The 22,674-nt window shown below is 39.6% G+C and overlaps 1 protein-coding gene across 1 annotated transcript in view; it reads left to right on the forward strand.

Moving 5' to 3' along the window:
- Nucleotides 1-22,674, forward strand: part of TNKS (tankyrase) — a 148,241-nt gene that overhangs the window by 68,693 nt on the left and 56,874 nt on the right. Inside the window, exons 4-5 of the mRNA XM_068402666.1 lie at nt 10,146-10,182; nt 11,047-11,122. Of these exons, the coding sequence (XP_068258767.1) occupies nt 10,146-10,182; nt 11,047-11,122 (113 nt within the window). The remainder of the gene's footprint in view (nt 1-10,145; nt 10,183-11,046; nt 11,123-22,674) is intronic.

The raw sequence follows: 22,674 nt of genomic DNA on the forward strand, positions 1-22,674 counted from the left end.
AAATAAAAACGCACGGGGAGGAAAACTTTGCTTGCAGTAGCGAGGCAAAGTTATTTGAGATATATGGCATTAATATAAGTGGAAAAGCAGTTGGGTTATTTTGTTACCTTTTTATTGTGGGGAAATGCATATTTTTCGAAATATTTAAACTGAACTGTTGACAGATTAGTTTCCTGTTTGGCATAGCAAGATTGTTCATTGTAACAAAATGTGTTACCTCTGTTTTGACATTCTTTTGATAAAGATTTACTTGTACTTAAGTGTTGCAGAAAAATAAGGTGACTCTTTTTTTTTTTCCCCTTTAATGACATCTCTGCTCTTGGTAATAAACATAGTGTTCCGGCATTGTTTTCTTTAATTTCCAAAGTACAGCTAAGTGGCTTCATTGCTGTGTGTTCGACAGGTTGGCCCTGTGTTTCCTCCAGTTACAAAGGAGTTCCTTCCTTCTGCTCGCTGCTCTGTGGCCCAGCAGGCGTAGGAAATGTTTCATGGTTTTTTTTGTCTAGGAGATAGAGAAGTGATTTAACTGGATTTGAGTGCCTTCCAGGGTATGTGCTGCAGGGCAAGCATGGCGGCGTACGTGCATTTTTACAAGGTGGCAATCTCTGTTTTCTCAAGCTTTTAGACTAAGTTTAGATACATGGGGCAGCTTCAGATGTACAGAGGAAGGATTGTACTGTTCAGTAAAAACCTTTTTAAAGTCAGTTAAAAAAATACTTTGGCACATATGTACATTTTGTGTCTCAGTCATTTCCTAGCAAACATTAAAAAAACACACTTCTTTCAGTCTGTACAAATTGTTAGTACAAAATCCATCATGTTTGCTTTATCTAAGAGAGTATAGATTTTTTTGGTTAAAATAAATGCTTCAATTTTGAATCCAGCATTTTCAGACACAGTGTACCCCGCTTGCTAGCATGTTTTATCTACAGTGGGAAAATTGGAGAGATTGCAAAATTTAGTCTGCTCATGTTCACTCCAGAGATCTTTTCAGAGAAAGATAAGATGATGGAGCATAATTTTGGAGCTTGCTTTTATACAATATAGCTTTCCTGAGGGTTATATATATATATATATATGTATATATATATTTCTTGCTAGTTTTCTTCCATCCTTTGTGTCAGTTATAATCAGGCATTTCTGTGGTTTCTCGTTAGAGGATATTCTGGGGGATCAAAGAATTTCCTTGTTTGAAGAAACTGTTTGGAAGGACTGGGAGGGAGCTGGCTTTTGAACAGGATGCACTAATATGAAAGCAGCTTATTTCTCCTGCTAAGTTCTGGATATACTACTTGGCTATTTATCCACCTCCACTGTACTCACATCTTTGACAAAGAGGGTTTCTTAGGCCTTTGTCTTCCTTTGGAAAGATTTTCCTAGAAATCCTGGAGGGAAAATGCATATGCAGACATATTACAGAAATGAAAAAGAAGTAGTTGCTGGAAAAATGGAATAACACAGTTGAGTTATTAATATGGAGCATGGCTGGAGTAGTGGGAATTACAGTGGGGGTTTGTTTTTGCTGGTAGATGGAATAAATACAAGGGAAGAGGGAGAGCAATGGGAATATTGCCTTTGCATTAGGCATGAAGGGGTGGGTGATGGGGAAGGCTCAACAGGTCTGGAAAAAAACAATCAAGTTTCCTTTTCCATGGGTATTTCAGAAGAGATCTCATGAGCATTGAACTTTGGTGAAAAGATGAGCCTTAACCCCTTCAGTTTTCCCCCCTCACCAGTGTGGTTTGAATTGCAGAAGGTTTGGATTTTCTTCCCAGTCTCTTGAAATTCTGCAATTCTTTTTCCTCTTCCAGTCTCAGTCTGAAGACATGACAGATGAGTGGTGGTGTGTCTTTAAGAAAACTACAGCATTCTGAAATAGTGCAGTTGTGTTGAAAATAATACGTTTTTCACACTATGAATAAAAAATGGATGTGTGCATGGTGTTTGAGTAGCATGCACTAATATGAAGAAATTGAAACTACTTGTACAGGTACACTAAAGAGATGAGTTGTAGAAGGTTTGTCAGATTTATTATTTCAGAAGAAATTGTAGGGTACGGTAGCTTTGTTGAATTATTATATATTTGTTGAATGATTATACGGATTACCACATGATGGGTGGTTTTAGGAGTTTTTTGTTACTTTGTTGGGTTGTTGTTTGTTTTTTTTTTTTTAAATTTATTATTATGGTCTTGCAGTGTGATGTGTTCTGTCCTTTCCCTGCACATTCAGGAAGATTCCTCTGTTTGGCTGCTGTGATTCACTTAGCTTCATCTTTGTATCTTATGATTTAAGAGTTAAGAAACTTGAAACCTTCTGACAAAGGGACTTTTTCATCTTCCTGCCACTGTATGGTGAAGGAAATCTGATAGCATTTTTTAACAAATAGGTCAGCACCATTGAAGGGAGCTCCTCTGAGAAACAGAAGTATGTTATGTGGCAAATGTAAACTTAATGGTGCTATAATTGCACATGCACTGAAGACCCATTTTAATACACCACCTAATCCTTCTTAGTGACCAAAACGCGTAATGTACATGCAATTTATACTTAGATATGAAGACAGCATTTAATAATTGCTGTATCTTATATATGCTTATGTAATATATGTCCTTTGAATTGATGGCTTAATAGATGAGAACCTCTTCCATTACTTAAGACCCTAGCAGAGGTTTTGCCAATCTGTGCTATACAAAGCTGCAGGTTTCCTGATGTGCTGCTTCCTGCCAGGCCGTAGAAGAGATCCATCTTTCTGTTTCTAGAAGACTGAATCAGGAATGCTCTGGATTCAAGCTCTGTCCACCTAACTGAAAGTTATTCCAGGTAGGATGATGCTAGCTTCAGTGGTTTGGTAGAGTTGTAGCCAAAACTAAATGATGTTTGTTTATTTCTGTAATTCTCACACTTCCCCCCCCCCCCCCGCCCTTTAAAACATGCCCCTTAAAGCACTTCACTGTTAACTGAGCCATTTTCAGTTTTTAAATTTCTATTTCAAATGGCTAATTTGAATCCGCATGCACAGTTCCTGACTCACCTTCATCAGAAGAGGCAGACTCAAGGTACCAAACCTTTCTTCCTTGGTAACATTCCCCCTTGTCTGCAACTTGTTCTTGGAGACATTATCACCTGAGTTGCTTTTCTGTTGTTCTTGCATATAGTAGAATCACAGAATCACAGAATGTTAGGGATTGGAAGGGACCTCGAAAGATCATCTAGTCCAGTCCCCCTGCCGGAGCAGGATTACCTAGATCATGTCACACAGGAACGCGTCCAGGCGGGTTTTGAATGTCTCCAGAGAAGGAGACTCCACCACCTCTCTGGGCAGCCTGTTCCAGTGTTCAGTTACCCTCACCGTAAAGAAGTTTTTCCTCATATTTATGTGGAACCTCCTGTGTTCCAGAATTGCTTTGGTGTTTTTCATCTGTGACGAGAGCTTAAAATTAGGTTCTTTCTGTGTTTCTGATGGAGCCTGTCAGCTTATAAAATCAGCCCATTTAGTTGTGAGAAACAGCTGAGTGGAGAAGTGCAAGAGGCATAATAAAATTAACCCTAAACAAGTGGGAAGTTGGGAGTTTAATAATAAAATCTGAAATTATTATTTTTGTTTCTCTTCCTTCTCATATGTTTCTTGTACTTCTTAGTTATAAATGCCTTTTCCCGAAGTTTATTATTTCAACATACCTTTTTTTTTAAATTATTTTGACATTTTGTTGCTGTGTCAGGTGGTTGTTCCCTCAACCTTGTGCTTTTTGGATGGTAGCAATACCTTGCTCTGATTTAACTCCATATTTTAGTCCCACCTGTTGCTTTACTTATAAGAAAAGTTAAATGAGGAAGAAGGAATTGGTGAGTATTTTATTGGTGTGATTGGACCCTTCCAAAAGCAGCCACATTGAAAATAAAATTTGAGTTTGCTAGAATGGTGTTCTAAAAAAAACCAAACAAACCACAAAAACAAAGAAAACCAAACAAACACCCACTCCCACCAAAAAAGAAAAACCCCGTAGTAGTCCATCACAAGCACTAAAAGCCTCCTGCTCTGATTATAACTTAAATATTACTCCAGATATCACAGTGAATTAAAAAGGGTGGCACATGTAGATGTGTGGTCATTGCTCGCTCATAGATCTGTGAAGTCCTGGTTGCTCAGAGAAAAGATAGATTTTAATTTACTTCTATGGTGTTTATTTCTTTGCTAAACTCTGGATTGTGGTCCATAGATTGCTTGCTTTGTAGCAATGCCAACTCAAAGACAGAGTCTTCATTTTCCCTCCCTCCCCTCTGCACCATCTTGCCAAGGCTCTTCATTCTCAGGGACCTGTTTGGGTGGCCACAGGCTGAGCTGGATGAAATGACACATCTGATGGAAAAACAAGTTGTCAGCCTCCCAGCTGCATCAGGACTCTGATGCTGTTTTCCCAGCAGCCCCATGCAATCCTGTGCTAGCAGAGTACCCAGTTGGAAAGGCACCAGAAACACATAAATGAGGAAAAAGGAGAGATTCTGATACCCGCTGTCTCTACTGCTGTGCTGTAGAGCCCACGTCCACTGTGTTGCTGGATAACTGTGATACTTACTTGAAAAAAATCTACTGGGGGCTGTTCACAAACATCTTGTCAGTCTTAGCATGGGACATGTATTTTCAAAAGTGGTAGTTCAAGTTTTCAGGGTAGGCAGCCAATAACAAGCCGTAGTCTGCATGTGGTCAAAGTCAAATGCAGAGCTGCCATGTTTTCTAATGGAGCAAGATTTTACCCCTGACTTCCAGTGCTGCTAGGCCTGCAGCTGCCAAGAAAGAAAGAGGAGGTCCTGAAGAGACTGCCACCTGGAAGGTTAATGAGTTGAGCTCAGTGGGACCCACCACTGACACAAGTTGCCCAGGGAGGTTGTGGAGTCTCCATCCTTGGAGATGTTCAAAATCCGCCTGGATGCAGTCCTAGGCAGACTGCTTTAGGTGGCCCTGCCTGAGTAGAAGGGTTGGAAGAGAGGACCTCCAGAGGTGCCTTCAACCTTAACCATTCCATGATTATGTCATATTCATGAATCATCTCTCCCCAGCCTGTGGCCACAGTTGCACATATCTCAGAAGCAGGGTACCATTGGCTAGGGTAAAATTTTTCATTGTTTATTAGTACTCTGGGGATTAAAATTTGTAACTGTGATTCCATATGATGTGCAACTTGTTCATCCTCTTTGTTTTTTCAGTTTCGTTGAAAATATTTTCATCAATATTTTCCCCATTGTTTTCTGCTGTTATGTTGGATAGTTATGGCTTGATTTAATCTGTGTGACATGAATTTTTAGGGAATTGTCCTCACTGTGGAAAACTGACACATATTAGTATGATAACACAAAAACTGCTTTGTCCAGGTTGACGTTTTGGCTCTGGCTGGTTTCTGTGTTAGCTGACATTCAGGAGGGGAGAGAGAGGAGAGCAATTCACCTTGTTTCTTAGCGTAGATGCATTGAAAAAGCACTGTTGGTTTATGCTGTGCATTCAGATAGGTTTTTCAGCTTGCAGTAGTCAGATGAAATTTCAACACTTTTGGGAGAGAGTGAAATAGGGTTATTTGTCTGTAAAGTACACAGTAGGACTGGTTCATTGTTAGTTTTCTCCAGAAGTTTTTCTTTTATCTTGAGCACATTCATATGTGATGGTCATGTTTCACAGACTCATCTAGTAAGTTTAAAATTTAAAGGTTGCTAGTGAATTAAAGCTAGAAGTGGGTTGACTGATTAATCCTTGTAACTCTTTAATAATGGAACAGATTTGTGCAGCACCTGGACCTTCAGTGTGACCCAATGTAACACCACATAATGATGTGGCACCAATAACCACAAAGATAGGAAGATGGCACCCTGAAGATGGGAAGCAGGCAGAACAGGTTGATGGTAGAAGAGGGCTCGTAGATGGTCTAGTCTGGCTGTAAGAGGCTGGTTGTGCTTTTCTGGCTACAGCTTTTATCATTAAGCTGGAAAGCACAAATGAAAGGAACACGTTAGGAGCACATAAAGATTTCAGCCTGTCACTGTTGGTGCATTCTGTCTTTCATTCTCCCAAATACGATGTGCCTGCATATGTCTGTGTACGTCTGCAGCTCAGTACTCCTCTCTTCTTTCAGTTACTTTCATCTGCTGCGGTTGGATTCAAAGTGGCTGCTGATCAGCATGTTGTCTCGGTGCAAGGCAAAGTCTCCTGTCTTCCACTGAGATCGCAATTGAGCTTCTAGCTACTGATCTGCTTAACCGCCAGGTGCAAGTGGCCACTGATGTCTGATAGTTAATAAGCATTTGATGCTAACCAGCTACTGCAAAATGCAGCTAGGGCCAGGTACAGCGGTGGCTGCACAGCATGTGGAGCCATGGTCACTAGTTCACAGCAGCTGATCAGAGGTCTTCAAGATAACTGGTTTTGTCCTGGGAGGGGACAGAGCTAGGGCTAGTTAGCTGCCTGGTGGTAGCTGTGTTTTGAAACACTGATTATCTGTGGTTGCCAGTGGTGACCTCCTACTTCTAGCATAAATGGAGCAGCAGTGGTGTGATCTGGAGCTGGGAGCAAGTAGAGAACTTCATGGTTTAAAGGATGCTGAGCAAGCTGTAAGCAGTGAACTTGATCAGATGCAGTGAACACCAGACACTGAGCAGTTTCTACTTACCTACCAGCTTTTATCTGACGAGACAGGAACAGGGATGCTGCTTTGGCACAGGCCTCTCTGCTCCCCATTTCATACCATTTCTATCCTTGCCTTCAGAAATTCCCAGGCTGACTGTCCCTGGGCTGCCCAGCACGTGGTGGTGGGCTGCCGGGCTGTCACTCTGGTCTCTCTTGTACTGAGAAGGGAGGTATGCCAGCAAGTTCTCACCTACCTTGTGTGGCAGGATGTGTCTGGTGGTGTGGCCGTGTGTGGTTTGGGCCATGAAACACAGAAACGACAGGTTGAACTGAGATACGATGGAAGGGCCACACAGCAAATAGATGAAAATTGTTTGCAGCCTTGTATTTCAGTTTTGGTCTTCTGTGGCAAGGCCTAACGACATTAACTTTCACACCTCTGGCAGACAAGCTTTATGCTATCCAAAATACTGCTGCCAAAAATCCTCTGTATTGACACTGTGATTGGAAGGATGTTTTTCTCTCAAAGCCAGCAACTGCTAAGAGATTTGGGAGTAATTCAGGCTGTTATCTGCACTTTGTTCTGCAGATGCCCTTTTGCGAATCTATAAATCCTAACCTGACCGAAGGAGCTCTTTAAGTGATGTTATTAGCTTGGTTCAAGCCAAACAGTTTGACATTCTTTGAACAGAAGTATTATGTGAGGTTGATGGTCTGTATTCCTGTACTTCAGCTCAGAACTTGAATTTTGCCTCTGCCATCAGCATGCATAGTTTGTTTTCAAATGCTTTGCAAGTGAATATTTTATGAGGAAGCTGTGGCCGAGTGCTGCAGGATGGCCTTTGGTGTGCTTGGTAGCCATGCGGCTTTAGCTGTGTTGGCAGAGCCCTCTAGTGGGAACCCAGCCTGTGCCAGCAGAAGGTCCTGCGTCAGTGCCACCCACTTCTCCCGCAGGCCATCAGCCAGCCCTCTCTGGGCTCAGTGGCGTCCCACCAGCTGCTCACTGTGTGGCCAAGGGCTTCCCCTTCATCCCGTTCCTGTTCCTAGCCAGGAGAGCAGAGCCCTGCGGAGCGCACTTGACCTTTTTTTAGCAAACCTGATGGTGTTCTGTAAGCGCCTCTATAATTTTAGGTGTTGCTTTGCAAAATGTGACAGCTTTTTGAGAGTAGTAGTAAAGTTAGCCAGTTACAAGATAATGTTTTCCTAGTCCATATCGCAGTGTGAGAGAGCTGTGACGAATTTCAAGAATTGCTTGTATGAATTTCAACCGTTTCTGTAGATGCCTTTTATAAAAGTACCACTTAGTGAAAGTAACTGATTTACTTAGGCATACAGTGGGACATTTCTAAATCAAAAGCCACAGCCTTCCGTTTCTGTTGGTCAGGAATGCTTTTGCTAATCGAGGTACTTGAGGAGAGGGCATTTGTGTTTTAAACTACCAACTTACTGAGCATGAAGGAAAAATGTTATTACACTTGTCTAACCTAATAGTATTCAAAAGCCTGGTTAGGACTGCTAGATGCACTGCCAAACCAGAATGTGCAAACAGGTCTTTGAATCTGATTAGGTCCCTAAAGTGTTGATGTAATACAGGCCAATAACTCTTCTGCAGGAAATCCAGCTGTTTGTTGCACAAGTAATGCAGTAGTAATAAAATGTCTTCCTTTCCTCATAACATGCTGGCCAGTGCTTTTCACTCACCATTGATTTGAAACACTCACAACTGTGCCCAGTATTTTTTTTTTCATTAAAAAAAAAGAGGAACATGCACCATGGCTTGAAAAGGCAGGACCCCCCTCTGGTGAAGTTGGAGAGCGGTGGCAAGACAAAGGCAACCATATTTTTGTGTCATTTTATTTGTCTCATGATCAAAAGTCTTGTTAAGACAGACGTATAAATTCTTCCAAAAGCTAAATTAACCTTCATGGCCTATGTTTGAAATGCTAATTTCAGTTCTTCACCTTTGCATGGAAGGTTCCCCATCTGCTCCATCGCTGGGGTTCAGTGACACAGAACCGCTCAGTTCAGAGACCTGTCATGCAAGAGGCAGTTGCGTGGTGGAACTCCTTGCTGCAGGTTATTGTTAATTCCCGAAGCTGAATGTTTCAGAAAGCAGCTGAACACGCTTGTGAAAGGAAAATTCACCAGTATGATGAGATGCCTTTGTCTGAGACTTCCTCAGCTGCAGCCAGGGGGCTGGGGTGGGAGGTGCATGGCTGTGTGCACTCGCCCTCTTCCTCCTCACCCTTGGGTGAAGGCATGATGCTGAACGAAACAGGGCTCCTTAAGGCCCTGGGGGGGGCTGGGTTTGTTGTGGTTCATGTCCCCCTCTACTGATAACCAGAGGAGCTGTGAGGGGGGTAGTACCAAGCTGTTTGAATGGATGAGGACTCTAACCCTCCTCCCGCAGCCTAGAGGAGTTCTTTGTTGAGGGATATTGTTGCCAGAGGAACCTTCCCATTTACCTGCAGTTCGATCTGGCATTTCCTGTGGCCCAACGGCTTTCCTCACCTGTAATGACAGTTTCACTGGAAGCTTATTACAAATACATATAGGAGGCAGCACAAAGGTTTTTTCTTTCTGGCAGGACAGCTTCATCTTCCTGTTTTGTGGTTAGAGGCTTTAATTCTCTGGCAGGTGGTATATGGTATGTTTTTTCCTAGGCTCTTAGGATACTCTCTGTTCTGTGACTTCATAAAGCTGCTAAAAAGCTATTTTTCTAATTTCTGAATTGAGATTCCCTTACACAATGTCATAATGATTCAGTTTTGTAGAATACTGTCTTACTTCCACAGGTCATCTTGTTCAATGCTCTTTTTAAGATATTCACATGCAATTTTAATCCTGTGATGCAACAACCCTCCTGAGTTGTCTATTGTAACTCAAATGTCAAATGTAAATGTTGCTTTAATATTATTCGTGGTTATCTCTAATCTCAGAGTGTCGTAACAAAATCTCTTGGAGAGTTCATGCTCTTTTGTCTGTGCTTTTTATTTCAAATGCGTAAAGTGGCTGATGATATAATATTCGGAATTTTTTAAATCGTCACTGCTCTTCTGAAGAACTTAGTGAAGTCTAGTATTACTGTTCAAATAGGCAGGTGAGAGCTTTGGAGATCAGTAATTTGTACCTTTTAAAAAGCTGCACTGCCTTGCTTTTGTCTCAGAATTTATTATGCTTCCCAAGTATAATGTGACATACTGAATAGGGCAGGGGGTGGGGACATTGTCTTCAGCTGACATGCTGTTATCAGCGGGACTGTGTTTCTGGACACAAGATTTCGCAGTCATTGGTTGTCCAAAGAAAGCCTTTCCATCTGAGGATTGGACAAGAAGATGCGTCAATTTGCTGCCCGTCTCCAAGGTACTGGTGATGCTGCCTCCACAAGCTGGCTAACGTCACAGCTCCATCACCCAGCGGGGTGTGGGCTTTTTTCTCCTCTTCTCTGTTTTAATTCTGTATTTGCTTCCTACTGCATTTCTTAATCTGTCTTCTGCCAAATGCTAACAGCATGATATTTTGCAATCATTTAGGTGAATACAAGAAGGACGAACTCCTGGAAGCTGCTAGGTGAGTGCTGCTTAGAATATAAAGCATATTTTGCGGGTGGGAGCAGCAAAGGAAAAGGGATTTTTAAAACAGTAATGTTTTGTCATTGCCTTTGCATGAAATGATGCAAAACCCCCACTTCACTCGCATAAATCTCTTCAGACTTTACAGTCTGGTACAAATGGAAAAGCCTGTTTATGTAATTGAAATCCCCCACTATGGTGGTTATAAGGTTAATATTGAGTCTTTGCTTTAAGCTGCTTAAATCCTCTTTATCGTTTTGTGACTGTTCTTTTGAGAACAATTTAAATATTGGAATTGTTCTTTTCTTTTGGTTTTCACTGCTACCTTAGGATATATTTTGAAAATAGGTTTTATCAGAACAGAGCATAAGGAAGCCAATACAAAAGGTGTAAAGTTCAGTTGTATATTCCAGAGATGCTTTCATCCTTCCTTCTGACAGCACAAGACTGTTTTATATAGACCGTTAACCCTTCTAAATATTGGATATTGGTATGTAGTTTCAAATGTTATGGGCCATATGCTATGAAAATATATTTAATTCAGAACATTTAATTCAGCAAATGGCTTTCAGAGGATCTATAAAATTAGATAAAGGAAATATAAGATGAGGTTAAGGAGGTTAATTAAGAGGTGGTTTTGCATGATCTTTTGTAATACACTTAACTGCAAATTTAATATTCTTTTCTGTATTTACCCTTGGATTTGAAATGTTCAGAAGGTCCTTTAGCCATCTGACATTCTCTCTAGCAGAGTACAAATTTCAATATACTATACTTTGATATCCAGCTCCTTAGCAAATGTTTTGCAAAGAGCTCTGTCTTTTTTCCCTCCTTTCCATAATCCTCTCCTCTCCATTTACAGGAGTGGTAATGAAGAAAAACTGATGGCTTTATTGACTCCTTTAAATGTGAACTGCCATGCAAGTGATGGGCGTAAGGTAAGTTAATACCTGCTTTATATTTCTGTTATTCGAGAAAGGCCAATTTAACCATACTGGGAAGCACAGATGTATAAACTAAGAGAGTGTGCAGGGGGAAAACCCATGATGTCTTTTCACCATAAAATTAAATGATGTTGTACTTGATGCTGGCAGTTGTGACAGATCAACAGTCATCGGACGTCAATTTTGTGGGTGTCTTTTCTTTTAAATGTCAGAACCTGGCGTACATGTAAAGTAAAACCTTAAGACCTTTTATAAGAAAAACAAAATGTACTGTTGCAGATGAATAAAATAACTAAGGGAGGAAAGTTGTTATTTGTATTTGAACATTGTCTGGGTGAGGTGGTTGGTATTCAGCTTAGCTCCTAATGCTCTGCCACGTAGGCTGGCACTGTATTGATACGCTGAACACCTTCTGCATTTTCTTAAATTTGACATTATTGTTTTGACTTTTTCTGGCAGGGATGTTTGAATGAGTTAAATTAAGGATTAGGCTGAAACTGGAGGAGGAAAGAACATATGGAGTGAGAAGCAGATCCTATGATTTTTGATATTTTAGACATCAAGATGATGGTCTGTCTAGACTGTTGGATTTACAAATGTTGGTTTTTTTTTACTGAGTACGAGAATGTTCTTAATCTGCTTCTCTTAAAAACATCTTTCACGTGTAACAGTACATCTCACTCTTGGAGAGAAAAGCATGGGAGTGTTTTCCTTTATAGTTTTCTTTATTTTTGGTGGAGCGTGTTGGAGCATAGCATAAACCTCTGCCCATTCTGGAGCTGTTGTGGAACAGCCCAGATCCACTGAAATCAATGAAGATTGGCCAGTTTACACTGCCTTTTCATTAAAAGACATGTTGCTGATTATAAAAAATGTAGCTTCTATTCCTATTTTTAATACACATTTTAAAATGTTTTCTTAATTGTAATGCCTATGATGCCTACTATGTAAAAGAAAACCCAGCCAGCTTTTTGCTTGTTTACATTTATCACTGATTGAAAGTTTATGAATCTTCCAGGTTTTTAAAACAATTAGTTTTATGATCTGAGGACAGGCAAATGAACAAGGGCTTTATTTTGTTCATCTGTGTCGGAACTGATTAAATACTCCCCATATTTCTTTGTTTCCCTTTTCTTTTTTTAAGACTTTACCATTCAAATGAGATTACATTTAGGTATTAATAGTGCACTGTGTGGTTATAATTAAGCATGGTGGTATACAGCAGTGCATTACTGAGTAATTGAGTCCCCATCACTATTGATTTAAAGCCAAAGGCAGAGTTGTGATTTCTGTCAATATGGAGAGGAATAAGCCCTTGCAGATATGTTATCTAGAATATTTATCACTCTAAAATAAAAAAAAAAAGCTTTTAAAATTCATATTAAGCTAGCAGAAAATATTTATGTGTTATTGCAGCCTCTGAATTAGTTTGAAAATTTGCGCCCAAAGCTCAGAAAGGATATTGCAGTTAAAGCTAATCAGTGTGGGCACTTTGATAATTTGTTTGTGCGTTTGGTTGTTGGTAAATGCACTGGTTATTAAAACGCCTTTTAAGATGGCTTGCCATTGATATTAACTAGGTTTTTTTTAATGACGTCTACCAGATATATTTTTTCCCCACTATATGTGTACAGACTGTTTAAGGTGAAGTAATTCTTTGCAGAAAGTGTGCTGTATAACTGTTAAGTATTTAATTTTTAAGGCAAAGCTTTCGGGTCCTGTACTAGTGCAAGATCACTTGGGGTTTAATCATTCTAAGCTGGGCTGCAAATTAAGTGAATATTTCAGCCTACAGCACAGCTTGCTTGCAAATGAAAGTCTCCGCTAGTGTAGCTGCCTCCAATTGACCTATGCTGATATACACTAGACGAGAATTTGTCCCTTTTGGAAGTTGGATTTTGCATTCCTTGATGCTCCTCTTAGTTATTTTTTGCAGATCCATGAGCCTTCAAGCCTCAAACTTGTCGCAGTGTAAGGCCACAGATTTAACGCAGCTGTCAGGGCCAGGAAGTGCAGACTCTGGGGAGTGGCCTCAAGATTCTCAGCATCGCACTTACTCTGCAGTACAGACATACCCACAAACTCTTATGTACACATTTCTCCGGTTTGTGCACTCCTCAGTGTTGCATGTTTCTGAGATGTTCAGCACTACTCTGATAAGGGAAACATTTGGCTTTGTAGGCGAGAAAATTGAGTCCCAGTGCTTAATAGGTAATTATTTTTTTCTGTGTAGCAGGTAGTGGTAGTGTTTTTCTCATACTTTGGGGTGTGAGTTTCCAGAAGTTGACATCTAACACCCATTGCACTAGAAGTGAATAGCAGAATAGTCAGGATATTGTGAATCACAGTATTGCTTATTTCATTGCTGTATGCAGTTTACTTTTTTTTTTCCTGGGGATCTCTTCTGTGTCCCATGCATACTAACATCTGGAGTTCCTGGATTTCCCAAGCACCACATCTGCTGTGAGAGTGTGCTTCATAAAATGGATGAAAGGGATGGAAAATTCCGACGGTAGCTTGCTGGTTTGAAACCAGCTCGAGTTGGAAATAACAAAGACTTACTGCATTCTGTGTGCTGCTTGCAGCCTTTTTGAGAAGTATTGATAGCCAGAGTCTGATTCCTACTGGACAGGAGTCCATGCTGCTAAAACAGTTACAGCTGGTGCTGATAACCAGTGCCCCATCTGTTTATTTAGCATAGAGGTCAAAGACCGAATCAGAGTGAAAACTGAACTCGATTCTTCCCCTTCAAGTCACAGTTTAGATAGATTATAGGAGCATTGTGGAAATGTTCACGTTACTGGAGCTCTTCAGCTGTTTCATGAAGAGGGAATTCATTCTCTGTTGTTACTCTTGCAATTATTTTTTGGAGTGAAAAATGGAGTGTGTGCAAAAGAAAAATATATGTATCAGCTAAAGCATTCATGCATACCAAGGATCTATGTAATTTATAGGGTTTTGTTTTGATGACCAAGGAAAACCAACAATAATATCTCAAAGAAACAACTATTTCGTTGAGCTAGGTAATGATTGACTTTTGAGTAAGTATTGGCTTATGTGCCTGGTGAATATATATGAGGGCACAAATAGTGCACAAGTACTGAGCTATACAGTGCAGAGCTACATGGTACAGTGAATGCAAATGAGTGTTATGCAAGGGTAAGATTTCACAAGAACTGAGGGTTTTTTTTGAAACTGTCCCGTTTGTTTGCTTTTTAAAAAGCAATGCCTGAGCTGAAATATAATACTAATCTTTAATACTAATCTTTCATGCCATTTAGTCTTGCTTTGATTTTTTTTTTAATAGGAGACTGAAAAAAAACACAGAATTGTTAGAATGCGGTGTTGTGTATAACATAAAATTTGCGTGTTGCATCACTTCTATTCAGCTTCGCAAGTATTTGTTCCATCAAAAGAGAACTTAGCCAAAATGCTCACGGGCAGCTACGTATTCCTGATGAGTCTGAAGTTTCACTGTGTCCAGCCTCTGAGCTCTGCCAAACTGTTCGGTCTTTATGTAATCTATAGAAGTAATGACTTCTAGAAGACATGCTACAGTATTGAAGTTAATGGATGATACTGAACTTTCACACTGTTAAAAAGCCAAGACACCTATTTACGTGCCTATCTACGTAGAGGTGTGTAGGGCCTGGAGACTTGCTTTACAGCCCCTGTTATTTTTCCTCAAATATTTTTTCCTCTGGGGGTATCTTTTTCAAGACTCAGTTGTAGGTGAATTTTCAAAAAATGTTTTTGACTATTTTAAAACAACTGATTCCTGTCTGCTACTGGAAGCTAAAGCTGTATTATTTTGTCATGGGAGCTGGATTTCTGACTTGTTACAACAGTCACAGCTTACCTAGTCCAGTAGTTCGTGGCAAGAGACAGGCTTAAAATAGAATGTATCGTGGTTGCAGGTTGAGTTGAAGCCATCTCTTAGCCCTCATTTCCTTTGGAAAGCTGTTGTGGACACTTGAAAGGTGTTTCTGGAAGAAATTGATGTTGCCTCCGTTTTTAAAATACAAAAGTATCTGAGCAAATAAGGAAAGACTGGTTTTAGCAATTCAGATGAGAATTCTTCTCTACAAGGCAGACTTCCCACATCACTTCTTGACAACTTTCCAAAGTGAACTGCATCCAGCTGACATGGTAGCTATTAGCAATGAGATGTTGGGCTTTTGTTCTGAAGTTGGATTTTTGCTGGTATATAGTATCCTGCTCCTGTACCACATTACGCATGCTCATATCATACCAGCAGTAAAATACTCAGGTGTCAGTTGAATAAAACCTTCTCTTCATGCAAGGGAACCCAACTCCTCCAGTCAGGAGTTACTCAAAAGTTTGTTTTGCTCCTTTTCTAAAGGTTTATCTCTTTTGAAGTAGAGCAAATATCTGAGATTTTGAGCTCTTCGGAGAACAGAACAATTATTTTTCTGCAAAATAAAATGTGTGCTTCCATATTTTGAAAATATAGTTTCCATTGATCTGTTGCAGCTGTGTTTTGTGTTTACATTTTGTATGAACCATATGAAAAATAGAATACCATGGTGTTAGCTGTGAACAGCTTGGTCTCAGGTATTTGTTCAGCATGAGGCAGGAATTACTACAAGAAGGGCAGCACAGGATGCAATTCCTCCACAGCTGTGTTGTTTCCTTCCTGCATCTTCCCTCCCTGCCTCACTCCTTAGAAAATAGAAACATAGAAATTTCTACAAGTGAACCAGGGAGCCTACAAACAATGCACCTCTGTTCTTTCCCAGCGTGGGACTGTCCAGCACTGTGGATGAGGCAGTGATCCCATGGGAAAAAATAGGCAATTATTTATTAAAGTTGTTATTATTTATTAAAATTATGCCATTTCTAGCATGCACATGATCCTACTTCATTTTATTTCACTGTAGCCTTCTGGCTCCGAGCACCCCTTTCTTTGTTTATTCACAGTTTTCTGTCCTTAATAGCTCCCAGTACCAGTCCTTAATACTTGGTATTATGCCTCTCCCATGCCTTTGTTGTTATGCCTTTCCAAACCTGGATCCACAATTTCAGTTGAAGGCCTTTGCGTTAAACTTTGAGTCGTAGGAAGCATACTTGCCTCTTGGGTTTGAGGCGTTTTTTTCAGCCCATTTCTTCCTCCCATACATTCATTTTTCTTGTGCACGGCGTCATCCATGTTCATGGATGCAGGGTACAGATGTAAGAAATCAAACTCGGAGGTGGTCTGCAATGCAGTGCTGAGTACCAGCATCCTTGGCCTGAAGCAACGCCTGCACAAGATCTTGCTCGTGCGCGTTTTGTGAAGAGGATGGAGCGCCCCTCAGCTCCTGCTATGGGACATATCTGATATCAAGTAACGTTCTGTTGGATGGGGTTGCAGATTCCTTCTCTTGCCTCCTCTGCGTCTCTCTCTCTATGTGCAGCCAGCTTGATCAGCCTGTAAACAAAGGGCTGATAAACAGAAATTGAATTCTAACAAGATCAGTTGAGTTATGTCTCTTCCTACCAGTGAGTCTCCCATTTGCTGCTGGTGAGTGGATTTGCCAGCCCCTGTTCCAGAATTCTGGTTGTTCTCAACCATTTTCATGAAAAATCCTGCAGTTCAAAAGAAAATTGGTGTGCCTTCCAATTTCTGAGCCTGTATGGAATGATCGATACATGCTTTCACAAGTTTTTTCTTTAAAGCTATTAAACCTACAGACTTGAGCAGAGGTTGAGATTCTCTTGTAATCATCTTGGCTCTAGGAGCTGGGGGTTGAAGAAAAATGCCATGCATTGCAAGACTTGTGAACAAATTGTGTGCATTTTTCCTGTGCTACAGTAATACAAATGAAAACTAATACCACATAAACCTATAGGTCTGCTTGTTCTATAAATTTATGGTTTACAGATTATATTCAGATGAGTATGGAACATCTTTTTGGAAGAAATTATTTCACAGTTAATAGAGTGTTGTTTAAATGTGAAAATACATACTTTTCTACAAACAAAAGCTGCAAGACTTGTGAGCAGATACTTAATGCAAGGTGTTTTTGTCGTACCCAAGGGTATATCTGAGTCTGTGTGTGCTCTACACATGTATTTTTTTTGTCACATGTAATGTACTATTTAGTGTCACAATGTACATGTTATCTTCCCCAAGATTTTATGAGCTTTTTCTGCTGGTATACATTGTTTGTTTGTGTTGTTTGTAGATATAACGAAACTCTCTAGTCTCAAGGCTTGTCTGCAACAAAAAATAGCTTGTGTGGAGGAGAGGAGCAAAAGAATCATACATTAAAACCAGATAAACAGTTGACTGAGTATATTTTTGGTTCAGAACAAGTGCTTTCTCCTTGATTATCTAATAAAATAAATTTTAAAATATATTAAGATTCTTTAACTAGAAAATGTCATTTTATTTCAGAAAAAAAGACAGCTCTACATGGAATAAGTCTGAAACAGTTATTCCAGAATAACTGGATAGACAAGCCCTTGCTGAATCTGCTCACTTGCTGCTTACTAGCATAAAGTGTCAGTCTGGTTTTGATGAAGTACTATAAACCCACTTTTGTGGCTGAGAAATGTGCAGATTTTGGGCTTTTCATTTGTGGTCCTTGCAAAGATTAGCCAGAAGTTTCATGATACATGATTACAGCTTTTTGGTACTCCAGTTATCGAAATAAGTGATAACAAAGTACTCTGTTAGCTAATGTTTGCTAGCTTAAAGTTGGCCCTGACTGATGGCTTCTGAACACTGTAGTCTTTGTCACTGATCTTGGATGCATTTCATGAAATGCATATGTATCAAAGGTATATCTAGAGGTGTGAGCGTGTATATTTTATATATATAAAAATTAAAAAGTATATAGGGATATATATGCCTATATATACTCATATATATTCATATACACTTTTATATATATCTAGCCATGTGTACTTACATGTGTGTCTATATGTGTGTATATCTCAAAGATATAGCTAGGTAGTGTGCTTGCCTAGGGGAAGATATGAGCCAGCACTCCCCTGTTTCTGCAAGCTAATTTTCTGAGAATTGAGGGAGGATGAAAAGCATATCTATTTCTGTTTAAAACAAAAATGTTATTCTGGAAGCTTGTTGTTATAAAAATTTGGGATTTAAGATCCTTCTCTACTGTGGTCAATGACTGCTGTGTTCTGCAAGTGCTACCATTGTTTGTGCTGCTTCTGCAGCCTCACCAGTGACCCGTATTGGGTATGGGCATATCTATAGTCATGGGAGAACATACATCAAATGCCAGCTGCTCCATGGGCACTGACCTATATATGCTCTTATCGAACCTCTGGTATGAAATCATTCACAGTACCTGAGTAAACTGAGTGAAAAAGGGCAGCTAGGGGTTGGACTATGAGTTGATCTCCAGAGCTCACTTCCAGCTTCAGTTATTCTGTGATACCTTGGTGCCCCCCTGTGACATATTTGTATGATCCATACTCCCACCTTTGATTTGGATGAAGGGCTTCACAATCTTAGAGCCTATCCCTGTGTATTCTATAATTAGGAGGACTGATGGAGGGAAGAAGATGGACTAAAGTCCTTCTGAGCAACTCTTCCCTTAGTGAATATGTGCCTCAGTAGTGAAAATAGGTGCTGTAGATCAGACACAGACATTTTTGTACTCTTTTCAGTTATAGCTATACTTCTCCATAATTGAGTTAAATATTTTAAATCAAAGCCTGCACTCAAAATTAAGGGTCCTTCCTGGATTTAGATAATGGAGCACAGTGGAAAAAGGTGACATTTCCAACATTACAAAGAGGTTACAAAGCAAATGCCATAACGTTCGTGGTGTGCCTGGGGAAGAAATGCCCGATGCAGTACATACACACATAAAAAGAACATTTAAAAATGGCCACAAATGTATTTTGCCTTTAAAACACCATTTTGTTTGTTTAAAAAGGTAGTTCCCAGGATTCATGTATGTCAGAAATAGTGACAAGTTATGCACTTCCTTATGCTGTGGTCCCATCTTATTTCATCAGCCAAGCATGGTCAAAGTGAATAACACAAGAATCCCTCCCCTGACTATGTACAGTATAGATGACTTGGCTTAATTTCTATCCCTGGTGTCACTTAAGACCCTCTATAGCCCAAGATGATATCTTTTGAATAAAATGTAAAACTGATATACCTGCTTTAAGTTTCTGTTATGAAATCTTAAATATTTTCTCCCAAAAGTTTCAGTGAGTATCCCTTTACCTGTTTTCATTTTCTTCAGAAATTATTTGAAGTGTAGTCTGTCATGTCCACAAATAGAAATTGTGCACTTGAATGACTGGAAAGAAATTGTTTACTCTGTAGTCATTCTCTTTGTATTGTTCTCTAAAAATCAGGAACCCTCATTTGTTAGGTCTTAATCAATGTGCTCTTAGGGAGCCTTCAAATGTATTAAAGGTGGGGTTTTTTTAATGCCTGAACTATTTCCCCTTGATGATTAGCTTCACACAGGGGATGGCTTCTTGCATTACACTATTATCCATCTACTGTCAGGAGAACACAAGTCAAACTGGCAGATTGGGGCAGAGCTGCCATTTAGTATTTTATGCACATTAACTAAATGCTGTGGTCTGGATTTGGCTCTATCGGCTCACAGAGCATCCAGAAGTTGAGTGCTGGTGATGTTTCTTCTACTGTAATCTCAGGAGTGGAGTCCTTTCCTTCATAGAGCTTGCTGAGGTTATGTTTGAGTTGAAATGTGACAGCTCAATCCATGGACTGTATGCTTTTGATTTCTGTATATGGTTGACTGTAGTGAATGCTGTAGGTGCCATTTCTATCCTTGGTGTCACTTCCTTCTTAAAATCCCTGCATGTCAGCATGAGAGGTACTGAGAAGTAAACTGTTCTACTTTCTTGTTGCTTTTCACTTTTGAGTGTGATATTAGAGTACTTTGTGGCCTTCCTCCATTGGCAGATATATCATTTAGTTGTACCCTCTGTTTTCCATCTCTGCATGCTATCATGCATCCATCTCTGGACCTAACGTCATCTTCCTTAGAAACCATTGATGAGGATTCAGTTAAAAACCTGTTGAGTGCCCACGTAGACTGTGTCAGTTGGATTACTCTTATCCATGTGCTTGTTGTCTGCTTCAGAGAACTCCAAAGGTGGAACTTCCCATAACAGTATTTGACTCTTCCCAAGCAGATCCTGTTTATCCAGGTGTCCACTAATTCTAGATGTTACTATGTTACATTTTTCCTGGTACAGACATCAAGATTACAGGCCTGTAGTTCCCCAAAACATGTTTTAGTGATTGGTTTGCAACTTTCAGGTCTTCATGTACCAAGATAACCTTAAGCGAAGGTCACATACCACTAGTAATTCACCTGTTCCATGCTCCAGTGCTCTCTTGGGTGAATGCAGTCCCATCCTGGCAATTTGTTGATGTTCATTTTGGTTATGGGTATCATTACCTCTTTTGTGCTTAGTTTAGTCTGAGACAGACCCTTTGCCAAGCTTTACCATGCTCCCAAATACGCACATGCTCACTCACCAGGGTCCTGGTGTGAAAATTACCTGTTTCTTCTAAGATATATACCATGCTAAGAGTTCCTTTAGTTCTTCCACAATGACTTCTCACCTGCAAGAGCTCCATTTCTTGCACTAGCATCACCTTGCCCCATTGGACTGTCTGGTGTATTTTGTGCTCCTGGTAGGTTGGAAGAAGGATTTATGGCTGGTTTGAATTCCTTTCACTAGTCACTGCTTAAACTGTTTTTGCCTGTCTAGTTGTATTTTTACCTTTAATCTGCTGGAGTTTATGGTCCTTATGATTTTCTTCGTCGTGTAAATTCAGCTTTTTGAATGATGCCTTCTTAATTCCAGTAATCTCTTTTAGTTTGCTGTTAGTCACGCTGGCTTCTTTCAATTTATCAAGCCCTTCCTAATAGAAGGTATGCATTAGCACAGCGTTTCTGGTATTGTCTCCATTAGTAGTCTTCATGCTGTCTGTAAGGACTTAATTCTCTTAGCTACCACTTTTAGCTTATTGTTAAAAAAACTTCACAATTTTTTCATAGCTCCCCTTTCGGAAGGTTAGCGCGGTCATGCTGGATTATTTTAGCAAGCATTTCCCCTGTACATACATTGAATCTAAGTATGTTATAGTCAGTGTTAAAGAGCAACTTCTACTGCAAGGTTTTGCACCAGGTGTCGCTTCTTACGTGGTACCAGCTCAGTAACTGCATTTACTCCTGTGACCTCACTCGCCAGCTTCTCTGTGAAACAATCCCAGATAGCATCCAAACATTTCACCTGTTACACGTTTCAGTGTGATACTTGCCCAGTCTATATGGCAGTAATTTAAGTCACCCAAAGCCCTTCTGTTTTCCACCCTTGCTGCCTCTCTGATTTCTCTCAGCACATCAGTTATCACTTGCTAATATAACCCCATCACTGGCTTCATAGGTTGTATGGATAATTAAGGTGATCAGTTTAATTCTAAATGAAAAGAACTGCAAATACTTGTGTGCAAAGAGAGGTGTATTTATATAACCGTTTCTAAAACTGTTGTGTAAGTTGACTGAGCAGGCAGCAGATGAACAATAAAAGGGAAGAAAAATGCCAAAATAAGGCATTGTAATTGATGATGGATGTGTGATTGATGAACAAGAAAACTGAAGTTATTTGACTAGTCTTTTCTAAGTCATGTAATACATTGCTACTTATAAAAGAGACTTATTTCTTACAGATTAAATTCTTATTAATATTCTAATAATCATAACTTTTCAATTCTGAAACATACTAAAAGGAAATACAAGATAAATTCTCTGTCTTTTTTCCTCTCTTTTGTAAGGCTCTTCTTCAAAGGAACGAACAGTGATGTGTACTTGACTGGATTATAAAGGCATTAAATTCTAAAATTTGCAAATTATCACTGTAATGCAAAAAGAGCATTTTGTGTATTTAATTTTGTGAATTATTTTAGAACTTGTGTTTTAATTTCATTCCAAAATACAAGGCATAAATATTTATTTCACACTGAGCACTGGAGCTGAAATGCAATCAATTTGCAAGCGTTGTTCTTAACAGAGTTCATTCTGACCACACTTTCAAAAAAATAAGTCAAGTGCTGGTTTGAATGTTAGGTTAATAGAGGGAACAGTGAACTTAATATATTCTGAGAAGTTTTTGTTCTTTCTTAATAATGTGAAAATCTTATGAACTGCTAATCAGGGAAGGAGAAGCAAAGTAAATATATAAAGACAGAGTAGGAGAAGTGGTAAAAATAATAAGAGATATAAAAAGAAATGGGAATAAAAGATTGTTAGTTGACTGTAGTAGGAAAAAGATTTTCATAGCAAGTGGAAAAAGAAGAGCAAACAGCAAACAACAGCAGAGTTTTGGTTCTCTGGTGTTGGAGTGTGCATCCTCTTCAGATTGTTTTAATGTTGTATGCAGACCTTCCCCAGACATCTGGCATGGCTGTTTGGAGAGGAGCCTCTTGTTAACACTTGGTTTTGCTGCCAGAGCAACACAAAATATTTCATTAAAAAAGGGAACAGCAGCCTGAGCAAATAATTAGAGAACAG

The sequence above is a fragment of the Nyctibius grandis genome, chromosome 6, assembly GCF_013368605.1.
Source record: "Nyctibius grandis isolate bNycGra1 chromosome 6, bNycGra1.pri, whole genome shotgun sequence".
NCBI classification, from domain to species: Eukaryota; Metazoa; Chordata; class Aves; order Nyctibiiformes; family Nyctibiidae; genus Nyctibius; species Nyctibius grandis.